We start from the raw sequence: 12,541 nt of genomic DNA, 5'->3' as shown, positions 1-12,541 counted from the left end.
ACTATGTTGACCGGTAGCTGAGTTGACCTGTAGTCCCATACATCTTGAGGGCATGAATTTGGGTTAAGCTGATGTAGATCATTGGGAATAGTCTTATCTCTCTCCCTCTGCCCGCCCCCCATAAGAATATTCATAATTCTGTTGCCTTAAGTATTCAAAACATTCAGTTTCAGGATGTTTGATGTGTCTCATATTCTGCCCGGGAGGCAGAGAGCTTTATGAATGGGACGGTGCCATCTGCTTACTAACTTACACTGCTGTGCTAGATTCTTTAGTTACCTTCTATAATTTGGAAATTTGAGACAGATGTAGGAGAGACTCTCCAAAGGTGGGTGGGAGGTGTTGGTATTCCAACTTGAAGGGCAAGGAAGCTGGAATAGGGAACATAGTAAGGTACCTCCCATCCTGAAAACTGTCTCCATTTTCGAACCAACCTAGAGATTCTGTAGTTTTAACTTGAGTATTCCTCTCTTTATATTTCAGTTATGCCAAGGGAGATCTGGATTTATCATACATCACTTCCAGAATTGCTGGTATGATAAGATCATCCTTTATCAAATTTCATATTCTAGCTGTTTTTATGAAAACAAAGGCTTGAGCCTCTGCTATCGTTTTTTCCCCTTCTTCCTCCCCAGTGATGTCCTTTCCGGCAGAAGGTGTTGAGTCTGCAATAAAAAATAACATAGAAGATGTGCGGTTGTTCTTAGACTCGAAACATCCCGGACGCTATGCTGTCTACAATCTGTCCCCGAGAACGTACAGACCCTCCAGATTTCACAATAGGGTTTGTAAGCCAGTGCTGCTTTGCCACTGTTCCTTTTGCCATTGCAATGTCTTCTTCTTTTCCAGTAGAAACTCGTAACCTGGTGCTTCCTTGACATGTGGGAAGCTGTAAGAGTTGCTAGGATGTCCTCTACCTGCTTGGCTTCCCTGTACAAATGAGAACATTTTTGGAATGGTTTGGACTGTTTCCAGAATGCTTTAAAAATGTTTTTGGTATTGATGTGTTTAGTGCCCTGGGCTCCTTCAGATGGAAGGGCAGGATATAAGTTTAATAATAATAAATAATAATAAATCATAATTTCTGGCCTTTGGCCATGTTGGCTGGAGGCTGGCTGAGACTGCTGTAAGTTGTAGTCCAAAACATCTGGAAGCCACCAGGTTAGCACTATTGTGTGTTCATATTTCACTTCTTTGTGCTTGACTGGTAGCCTCTGGATTTAGATGGGGAAACCTGGGTAGAAAGCATCGCTGTGGTAGTTCCTCAGTGGCCTTAGGCGAGTCACAAATCCCTCACCCTTCTTGCAGCATTGTAGTAAACTGAAACATTCTGCTTATACCCTGAGCTGCTTGGCTGAAATAAATGATAAAACATGTGAGAGAGACATATTTTATCACACCCTGCTTTCTTATGACAGGGGTGTTAACTCCTTTCAGAAAATTCGGAAAGGGCAGTGTGCAGGTTCTGGTTTCCAAAAAAGCGTGGAAATGGGTTTAGAGCAGCAGTATAAACAGATGCCATGAGACCAAAGGAGACCTTTTTTTAAAAAAAAAGCCCATACCTATACCAGTGCTACACTTTAATCTAAATTGTGTTATGTTGCTAAATCATGAGGACAATTGGAAATGTGCAGAAATTCAGCAAGGTTAGCCTAGCATATTATAATGGTATGGGGTTGCTCGTGCGTAAGTTGCCGCCTCTCCTGGCTATGTTGCCTTGTTAAACCTTTCTGTCTGGACAGCCCTTCAATTCGTGGCTGCCTCAGTCGCTAGCAGAATCCGTCAGTGGGCGTTTCTTAAACCTTTTCCAACATAAAAGTTGTTTGACACCCAGTCTCCTCCTACTTTCTCTGCGCGGAAGTCTTCTGCGCAGGGAGGGTGTGGGTAGCGGAGGACCAGTGCTCTCCCCGCTGGTGTCCGGTGAAGAGTCTGGGAGCCCTCTCGCCGATTCCCCCATCTGCCCCTCCTTATTCCTGGTGTTGCACTGAATTGCTTCCGCATCTGCTGAGCTGCCTCTCTCCCTGCTGGGCCCTTCTCCAGCATCATTGGAGAGCCTTCCCTCCACCTCTAGCTCCGATGTCAGTTCCATGACACATATTTCTGTAGTACTTTCTTAACATCGTGAAACAGATGGCAGGTCGTCACAGGCCTGCTAAGCTGCTGAGCTTCCTTTTATGAAATTTGCAAAGTATAATTGAGGGTTCAGAGTCTGAAATAGCATGTCTTGGCTTTGGTCATCTTGTCCGTTTCTGGAGATCTTTTTTGGGGGTGGGAGGAGTTGAATATTTATTTCATTTGTTATAGAGCAGGCTTGAAAGCTATACAAGTTTCTGATTATAATTAGTTAAATCCATGCACCCCACCCTGTACTGTCTCTAAAACAGGTGTCTGAATGTGGCTGGCCAGCAAGGCGTTCGCCAAACCTTCAAAACCTTTATAGCATTTGCAAGAACATGCATGTATGGCTGAAGCAAGACCCAAAGAATGTTTGCATTGTGCACTGCCTTGTAAGTAGCAACAGGTCTTGAAATGCCCCTGTAGCTCCAACAATACAAGAAAGTTGGAAAGAAATGTTGACTCAAAATCCTCCACGAATGGATTGGTTTTGGGGGGGGGGGGAGCAAATAGAATGGTTTTAAAAACTAAGCATTGTAGATTGCAAAGAGAAGAGAGATATCATAACATAAGAGTCAACATTTGAAAGGTGATAGGAGGAGAAACCACTGAGCAGCTGATCCACTTGGAATTTCAACTCCACCACCCCCAAACCCAGTTAAACGTATACAGAAAATGGGGGATTTGAAGTAATACGGAAGTTGGGACTTAACCAAACTGCATCAAAATGCCCAAGAAGTATCTGTACTCTGTTCGTATCACTGGGACAAAGAGAGCTTTCTTCCTCCCTCACAGACCAGAGCTTGTGCCTAATTGCTCGTGAATTCGGTAGTGGACTTGTGACATTTCTTTGACTGAAAACATTATCCAAGAGCTGGAATATAATAAATGACATTTTCCCATCAATAGCTACTGTTCCTACCCTTGTATCTTTTTCTTTTGGTAGGACGGAAGAGCAGCGTCAGCTGTCGTCGTGTGTTCTTTCTTATGTTTCTGCCGTCTGTTCACTACGGCCGAAGCCGCTGTTTATATGTTTAGCATGAAGCGCTGCCCGCCAGGCATTTGGCCATCCCATAAGAGGTGAGCAATTGTTCAGCTGTTCAATGAAGCCATGTTCTCCTTTTTTCTTTTTTGCAGAAGCCCTGATATATGTTATGAAAATGGAGATAGGTGGAAGATTTTAAAAAGAAAGACCGGCGGGGGGGGGGGGGAGTGGTGCATCTCATGCAGACATTACACACTACATTGATTTTTTTGAATTACATCAAAGGGCTCTACCTCTCCCACCTCCGGCTAAGCCTAAATATATTGGGAGCCCTATTATAGATGTGAATGGCAGCTGGGGCTCTGTGAGGATCAGAGTCCAGCTGGCATGGCCCTCATTTCCAGTGTGGTGTAGTGGTTAAGAGCAGTAGACTTGTAATCTGGTGAACCGGGTTTGCTTCTCCGCTCCTCCACATGCAGCTGCTGGGTGACCTTGGGCCAGTCACACTTCTTTTAAGTCTCTCAGCCCCACTCACCTCACAGAGTGTTTGTTGTGGAGGAGGAAGAGAAAGGAGATTGTTAGCCACTTTGAGACTCCTTAGGGTAGTGATAAAGCAGGATATCAAATCCAAACTCTTATTCTTCTCTTCTTCTTCCATTGATAGGACTTTAATATCTGTGTAGTGCTTACTTGAAAGCACTTCACAGGCTAGCTGCGTGATCCAGTGTGGTTGGCTCGTTCTTTAGTGAGCAGGAAACAGGTGACATCTTCCACTCACCTGTTTGCCTGGAATAATTGCTGTTTGCCCCAAGCAAGTAGCAAACTATGCAGGAGTTGCAAAATATGGCCCTTTTCTGTAAAGAGTCAATAATTATTTGTGTGAGCTTTAACTATGCCCTATTAGGTATGCATTCAGTAAGGTACACTTGTAAATAGCTGCTTGTTTGACTCACCATGACATGTAAAATCTCAATCATTTAATTTCCCAAAGTTAAAACCATGCTCAAGGTGGCTTGCAATATATAAAAAATTATGTAACTGCAAACATAACAGAAGTAGTCATAAACAAAACATTGAAAAGCACACAGACAAAGTGAACGATTTCCACATAAATCATAAAAGTATAAAGATTAAAATCAACAACAGTACCTCAGCCCAAGAGTCTGTTCAGCTGCCTCAGTTTTTGTGGCTGGAGCCCCATTCTTCAAGGCTAGGTGGGAAAACGGCCTACAAGTCACAGAACATTTTCTAGGACTCATTTCCCTGGGCAGGGAAGCGTTAAAAAAATTGAAGAGAACTGCCCTTTTATTCTTTTCAGATAATCTGTGGGCCTCAAATGTTGGCATGTAACACATGTGGCTAGAGGGAGCAGGGAAGTATTCCTATGGACTAGAAACTTTTTGTGGACTTGCAAAGCTGTGAACGACCGACCAGGGTGTGCAGAGTTGAGTTCATAGTTTCACCGACTCGAAGCATTACGTTATTTGACTTCTGCTGCTTCCTTGTTTCCACAGGTATATAGAGTACATGTGCGACATGATGGCTGAAGAGCCCATCATCCCCCACAGCAAGCCAATCCTCATCAAGTCTATTGTCATGACTCCAGTCCCTCAGTTCAACAAGCAGCGCAATGGCTGCAGGCCTTTCTGTGAAGTTTATGTCGGGGACGAAAGAGCAGCCACTACCTCACAAGAATATGATAAAATGAAGTAAGTGGGTAGCGAGGCCTGAGTTTCTCGGGGGTCCGTGTTAGTGTCATCTACAGTCCAGGCAGAAACTTCCCACTTAGCTTTTTCATCCTTAACTTTCTTGTGTGGCAACTTGAGAGTAGCCCAGCTTCCTTTGAAACACTCCTGCGAGAAAGAATAGGAGCCCCGTGTGTGTAGCTTGATGAAAGTTGGGCATGGCCTCACTGCCGCAATCCACCGTCTCGCACCCTCTGGGCACCTTGGGGGTTGAAGAAATCAAATTGTAACCAGTTACAGTGGTACCGCAGTTCTCAAATGTAATCCATTCCATAAGACTGTTCGGCTTCCAAAATGTTCGAAAACAGAGGTGCAAAGGGCAGTCTGCAAATTGCGTTGGGAAATTGAAAAAACACGCAGCGGAAGTTGTTCGACTTCCGAGGCGCATTCAAAAACGGAAGCATTTACTTCTGGGTTTTCGGCGTTCGGGTTCCAAAACTTTTGTCAACGGAGACGTTCGAGAACCGAGCCTGGCACCCTCCAGATATTGCTGGACTACAGTTCCCATCATCCCTGACCTCTGGTGGCAGGGAATGATCGAAGTTGGAGACCAACAACATCTGAGGGAGCGGGTCTGCGCATTCCCCCACCTGTGCCGTAATGTTTCTAAATTGCACTGCTGCATATTGGCGTGTGATGCCTGGTTTTTCTTCCTCTCCCTTAGGGATTTTAAGATGGAAGATGGCAAAGCTTTGATCCCGTTAGGCATAACAGTCCAAGGAGATGTTCTCATTGTTATCTATCATGCCAGGTCCACTTTGGGTGGCAGACTCCAAGCCAAGGTAAGCTGAAAAGATAGAACTGTATTTAATTTTAATTTTGGTATGAAACTCCGCTGGGGTTCTTGAGGGATATTTTTACTTGCCATAGCACCCAATTCCTATTTCAGGCAATGCATTTGCCCACATGGCTGGACAAGACTGATTATAGCTGCCCTACATCTGGAGAAGCAGAAGAGGAGACAATGCTCCACATGCTTTTAATAAATTATAGAAGTAACAAAGGGATTTCACTGGCCAAAGTCACTAATAATATCAGCAGGCAGGGAATATCTCTGGTGCAGTGCACGATATTGCATAACATTAATTGCTTCATTTCACATTATTTCTATTATATCTTATTCGTTTAATTAATTTTAGGTATTTAGATACCGCTCAATGCTCAGAACTTATATGTGGTGTTCATAAAATGTGTTTTTTTAAAAAACAACAACAACAGAGAATGAGAACAACTTAAAATTCATCACAAAGACAGAAATCATGTCCTGTCCTTTTCTTTCTTTCTTTGTATTGCTTTGCAAGATGGCATCAATGAAGATGTTCCAGATCCAGTTTCATACAGGATTTGTCCCGCGGAATGCCACTACTGTGAAATTTGCAAAGTACGTTGATAACCTGTTTGGTGATAACTTTCCCCAGCGTAATGGCAACAAGTACTCCCACTTTAACTGCAGAAGTAGTTTTGCAGTTGTGTGTGTGTGTGTGTGTGTGTGTGTGTGTGTGTGTTTTAAACTGTAGTTTTCTCTTTAACACTCTTCCTTAGCTGTGTATGGTAGTACCTCTGGCTACAAACTTAATTCGTTCTGGAGGTCCGTTCTTAACCTGAGGTGCCACTTTAGCTAATGGGGCCTCCTGCTGCCGCCATGCCGCTGGCGTGCGATTTCTGTTCTCATTCTGAGGTAAAGTTCTTAACCTGAGGTACTACTTCCGGGTTAGCAGAGTCTGTAACCCGAAGTGTTTGTAACCCGAGGTGTTTGTAACCCCGAGGTACCACTGTACTTTGTCTCTGAGCTATCACAGCATTGTAACGTGAATTGGAATTAAGGGCTCAGCCTCAGGCTACAGATTGCATGGCTCAGCCCCTTTTCATCCTGTGTGCAGAGGCTCCCCACCAGAGCTGTTTGTTGCTTCTGACAACTCCAAACATGGGTTAAGCGGGTAAACCTGTGGGCACTCTGCATTTGGGACTCTAAAAATTATTCATGAGCTGCTACAAGTTGGCATTGACCTGCGTTGATGATTGTCGAGCGTAATAACCAAACACATGGGTGGGTAAGGCGAGTTTGTATCAGTCCATGTGACCTAAGAAACTGGATAGAGCATCCATTATGGCTGCCTGTTATTCTATTTGGTACCCCCAAATCAATATCAACCACTCAAGGTCCCGTTACCTTGAGACACTGACTTCCCCACAGCTGCGTAGGGTGTTTGTTGGACTAAGGTTCCAACAGGTGCCCTCAGCATATTTAGAGGGGAGATACCTGGGAATTCCCCCTATGGAACGCAGGTGCATTTATGGATGCAATCAGGTTGAGGATGTCGTGCATAACCTTCTGCTTTGTCCCTTATATTCAATGCCAGAGAATTTTTTTTATCATCTGTTCTTGACTGTCTCTCAGACTAGTCCCCCCAGGAGGGGACAGTTGAGTTCCTAGCCAATAAAGATCTCCAGGTGACAAATCTGGCAGCCAAGTTAGCTCTGGCAGCTAAGAAGCTCCATTCTAGATATGTTAAAAAAGCTAAAGGACTCCTGACAGTTAAGTCCAGTCGTGAACAACTCGGGGGTTGTGGCGCTCATCTCGCTTTACTGGCCGAGGGAGCCAACGTTTGTCTGCAGACAGTTTTTCTGGGTCATGTGGCCAGCATGACTAAGCCACTTCTGGCGAAACCAGAGCAGCGCACAGAAACGCCGTTTACCTTCCAGCTGTCGCAGTACCTATTTATATACTTGCACTTTGACGTTTTTTCAAACTGCTAAGTTGGCAGGAGCTGGGACCGAGCAACGGGAGCTCACCCCATCGTGGAGATTCGAACCGCCGACCTTCTGATTGGCAAGCCCTAGGCTCAATGGTTTAGACCACAGCGCCACCCGGGTCCCCTAGATATGTTAATGCTTCCTAATTTTAAAACCTCATGCTGTAAATTTTTATGTTTTTAGCTTTTATAGGTCATGTTGTGTGATTTCAGCTTTGTTCTTATCATCTGCTGTACATTGTAAAGGCCTTTGATTATATACAATTGATTGATTGATTGATTGATTGAATTTGTATCCCATTGGCTTCACTGTGGCTTGCACAGAATACCTTCCCTGTGGATTGTGGTCTAACTCATTGCCATCGTCAATTTGTGTAAAATTGCTGTAGGTACGATCTGGATGCATGTGACATTCAAGAGAAATATCCGGACCTGTTCCAAGTGAATCTGGAAGTTGAAGTAGAGCCTCGGGACAGGCCCAGCACTGAGCGAGCCCCCTGGGATAACTTGAACACCAAGGGTCTAAATCCCAAGATCCTGTTCTCCAGCCGGGAAGAGCAGCAAGAAATATTAACAAAATTTGGTAATGAGAAAAATGCTTCCGATTTTCTATTTGAGCGTTTTCAAAGGCTTCCGTTTCATATTATGGGGGGATTTATCTCCCCACTCCACCCCATTTCTTTTTTTTTACCATGAGCTCTCATTTCTTCCATCTCCTTAACAGGTGGCATGTTCCTAAATTTCTTGCATTTGAACTTTTTGCCTGTTAGGTAAGCCCGAGCTACCTAGACAACCGGGGTCAACTGCCCAGTATGAAGCAGAAGCCTCCAAGTCAGAATCATCTCCAGAAGGTGCTCCCATGGAGTCGGACTCCCCACCAAGCGGCAGTGCAGAGGCAGATTTCTTCCACACACTGGACTGGCAAGGTAGGGCAAACCGATGGCTTCATAGCACTTCTCTGGTTGCTCCTGTGCTGACTGTTGCTTGACACCAGCCTTGCTCTAGGCCGGCTTGCCATCAGTGTGTTCATCCTCTGTGTACTCAAGTCCCACAAAAGTAAAATAAAAAAATAAAATTCTGGGCTGAGAAAAGCTGAAGTCTGCAATGCTGACTAGCCACCAAGTAAGAGGTTGTCCCCAAGGACCCTATGTTGATATAGGGGTCTCAGGGTGGTGGTGTTGTCCACCTGCATTCCTTTCTCCTTTCTGGCCGGACCTCAATTCCCCTTTCCCCCCCAGCGGAAGGGTCCTTCTGCGTGAAATTGTCCAAATCCCACAAAAAGGCCCTGCTCCTTCAGAATTGCAGGGTACGGGCAGCCCAATTTGTGGGCAGCTCAGTCTTCCATCATTTCTGTGCAAAGGATCTGGAATGATAGTGCTTAAAATCCCTCCATCCCTCCGTGAAATTTGAGTGTTTGTAGGAGGTCGGGGGGGGGGGAGTTTCAAAGGAATATTCCCCAGCAAATAAAAGTCAGGATTTCCAGGATTTCTCTTAGCTTCCTTCACTAGAGAGTAACAATTTTGCTTTCTGGGGTTCCTGTGGGTTTTGGTGGATATGGGCTTCCAGAGCTGCTGTCTTGACATTAGGCCCGTGTCCTGAAACAATGTGCTCCTGCGCCATAAATGCCAGCGATTAGAGGCCCTGTGCTATAGCCGGCCTCCTCTCCCCATCATGGTTGCCAATGCAGAAGCAAAAGGAGAGCTATGGAGTGACTGAGGTCCACATCCCTAGGGCTTGGCAGCAGGCCCATTTGAGGAATGCGGATTGGGACCTTGGCTGCCCATGCCTTTGGCACTTGGCTGAATTTTACGTGGTCCTTGGCGTTGTGACACACTTATGGCAAGGAAGAGAAAAGGGCCTTACCAGATTTTGACTCTTGCTCCTCCCACCACCAGCATGTAGCCTTTGATGGGTTACCCCCAAAGGAACATGTCCATTGATGGAGCAAAGGTTTCCCATCCCCGCCTTACTCCGTTCATCCAGTAAAAGTTGTTGCAGACTGGTGGAATAGCACCGTTACAGTAAACCTGTTGCAAGAAGGTGTCATGTCCTTCTCTTCACCCAACAGAAGGCAAATGTTCCGAAGCGGCGCCTGAGGGACCCTTCCCCAAAGAGAGACCTCGGCTGGTGGAGGAAAGGGATGACAGCGAACCTTCCGACGAGGAATTTGCTGCCTTTCCCAGTGAGGTCAGACCAGTTGAGGAAATGGTGAAACACGCCCTGGAAAAAGAAGACGGTGAGCCGCTGTTTGAAGCTGATTTTGACACTCCCACTGGTCAGCCGGAAGAGACTCCCACAGAAGACAGCGTTGACTTGCTTGGGCTGGATTCAGAAGCTCCCCCAGAGCTGCTGCAGCCTCCTTCGGAGATGAAGAGCTCCTCCAGCAACGCAGACTTGCTGAGCGAACTGTTTGTTGGCAGTGCTCCAGAGAGTTCGGAAGACTCTACCGCGGACCTTCTAGGAGGAGGAGCAGAATTCTTCTTTGGTGGCCAACCACAGCCCTCTGCGCACCCCCACCAGAGTAGTGCCCCCTCAACGGGAGCCACCTCTTCTTCTGCAGGTACGTAACTGGGCCTTTCCTTTCATTGGAATTCTGATGAGCAGCTGGGCCCACTGCCATCCTAGAAGTGTACGCAAGAAGTCCGCAGACACAGACTGTTGAGAACTGTAGAGCACTTCTACTTTAATTTTTAGATAGGTTTCCAGGTGGCTCTGGCAGCTTTCTGGCTGGCACTCTTGTCAAAGCCCTGGCTGAGCTCTGGAACATTTGAGTGGCTCAGGCTTCCATCAGCTCTGGTTGGTGACCCAGCTGTGCCTCGGTCTCATCAGGGATAGCCTAGCTTGTGTCGTCTATGCTCTGGTAATCTCTAGGTTAGATTACTACAATGCATTCATTACACGTGGGGTTGCCTCTGAAGATGGTTTGGATGGTGCAAAATCCTGTGACTGGGTTGCTCTATGGTGCAAGACAGTTTGAGCATATTACACTGATCTTGGCCCGGCTGCAGTGGCTGCCAGTTACTTTCCAGACCCAATTCAAAGTGCTGGTTTTGACCTATAAAGCCTTAAACAGCTCAGAACTGCAAACTACGTCTCTCCATATGAACCTGCCCAGACCCTGAGATCATCCTCTGAGGCCCTTCTTCATGTGCCTCCTCCGCGAGAGGTCCAGAGGGTGGCAGCATGAGAACAGGGCCTTCTTTGCATTGGCTCCCCATCCATGGGATGCTCTCCCTCTTCATTATCTATTTTTAGGTGCCAGACAAAAACATTCCTCTTCAACCAGGCCTTTGGCTGACTAAAATCTTACACCCCTTTTAAAGATATTTGTGGGTGGGGGTGGGTGGGGGGAGGATTATTGGTTTGTTGGGTTTTTTTTGTTCTTGTTTTTATCATGTCCTTTGTGTTTTTTATATTGTATTTTTATGTTGTGAACTGCCCTGAGATCTATGGATAAAGGGCAGTATGCACATTTAATTAATAATGATAATAATCTTGCAGATGCCATGATCTGTCTCAAAAGGAGAAGGGCGAATTACAGGATCGAGGCAATCTCACGTGCCAGTAAACCACAGTGCAGTCTGATTCAGGTGTTGCCTTCTTCACAGAGTAATGGGCATTGGGGAAGGTGCTTGTGAGCCTCAAAGTTCCTCCCGTAGGAAACATAGAAAGAGCCTTCTGGATCAGGCCGGTCAGAACCTGCCTGCCCATGAGGCGGTCATCTCAGGATGAGGCGGTCATCTCAAGCAGTACCCCAAAGGGTGCTGGTCTCCCTGTGGTCTCCCTGGCCTTAAGGAGTTTGCCGCCGCAATGGGGAGCAGCAGAATGTTTTGCTCAGGTGCCAAAACCCCCCAGGAAGCCCCTGAGGCCAGTGGTCAAGTCTCATCCAGCATTATCTTCTCAAAGTGGCCAACCAGGTGCCTCTGGGAAGCCCACAAAGCAGGACCTGAGTGCAAAAGCAATTTCCAGCAACTAGTATTTAGGAGCAGATTGTGTCAGACATTAGAGTGTACCAATTAGGGGTATTAGCCCCACTGGTAGTCTTTTCCTCTCATTTCTTCAATGAAGATTAAAAAGTTACAAATCAGAACTTTGCAGCAGAATGTCTCTTAGCTGGCCATAGTGTAAAATGAGTACAAAATCAGCATACGCTTTTTGCTAGGCAGTCTCTCTGGTGGAGTTAAATAATTTGATTGGGACTGGCCACACTTCCAGAGGCTCTCAAAACTCACCAGTGAGCTGTGACTTGCAGTTTGGCTGTTGGCCATCTAATAAGCCGATCTGCTTTCTGGATTCTGAATGATTCCTTGAAACAAGAAGCAGCCACTTGGATTAAATGCCTAGAGCAGGCATGGCCAAACTTGGCCCTCCAGTTGTTTTGGGACTACAGTTCCCATCATCCCTGACCACTGGTCCTGTTACCTAGGGATGATGGGAGTTGTAGTCCCAAAATATCTGGAGGGCCGAGTTTGGGCATGGCTGGCATAGAGGTTGTGCACTGGGAGGAAGCGGGGGGAAATGGACCCCCTAGTTTAGAATGGTTTATCTTCATGCGGAATTTAATATGTGGTGTATTCTGTTCCAGAGGCCATTTACCTTTTTTAAAAGTTTAAGCACGTTTGGCAGAGCATGAAAGAGACTCTGAATCTCAGAGTTGTGGGTTCGAGCCCCATGTTGGGCAAAAAGATTCCTGCATTGCAGGGAGGTGGACTCGATGACTCTCATGGTCCCTTCCAGCTCTGTGATTCTGTGATCATCATAAACGTTAATTATTGGGTCTTCCAATGGCCAGAAACGCAGTTTTAACATTGAAATATTTCCTTAACACTAGGGCGTGGGGGCAGGTTGTGGAAGGCAAGAGCAGCATGGCTTTGTCATATGACCACTCCCAAAGGAGGACAAAAAAAACGGCTTTGGGGAAGCGTCTTGTTCCATTGCTTGTT

The 12,541-nt window shown here is 46.0% G+C and overlaps 1 protein-coding gene across 3 annotated transcripts in view; it reads left to right on the top strand.

Moving 5' to 3' along the window:
• The window catches only part of GAK (cyclin G associated kinase), a 74,240-nt gene that overhangs the window by 43,801 nt on the left and 17,898 nt on the right, over positions 1–12,541 (top strand). For all 3 annotated transcript variants that reach the window (XM_080986682.1, XM_080986681.1, XM_080986680.1), the window contains exons 12-21: positions 484–533; positions 636–784; positions 2,385–2,507; positions 3,062–3,195; positions 4,615–4,809; positions 5,510–5,627; positions 6,147–6,226; positions 7,988–8,181; positions 8,369–8,524; positions 9,667–10,158. In XM_080986682.1, coding sequence (XP_080842808.1) covers positions 484–533; positions 636–784; positions 2,385–2,507; positions 3,062–3,195; positions 4,615–4,809; positions 5,510–5,627; positions 6,147–6,226; positions 7,988–8,181; positions 8,369–8,524; positions 9,667–10,158 — 1,691 coding nt within the window. The remainder of the gene's footprint in view (positions 1–483; positions 534–635; positions 785–2,384; positions 2,508–3,061; positions 3,196–4,614; positions 4,810–5,509; positions 5,628–6,146; positions 6,227–7,987; positions 8,182–8,368; positions 8,525–9,666; positions 10,159–12,541) is intronic.

Source organism: Podarcis pityusensis (assembly GCF_964106645.2).
Source record: "Podarcis pityusensis genome assembly, chromosome: 17".
Classification (NCBI taxonomy): Eukaryota; Metazoa; Chordata; class Lepidosauria; order Squamata; family Lacertidae; genus Podarcis; species Podarcis pityusensis.
Note: the sequence above shows the minus strand (reverse complement) of the source record. Positions and strands in the feature narration are given on the sequence as shown.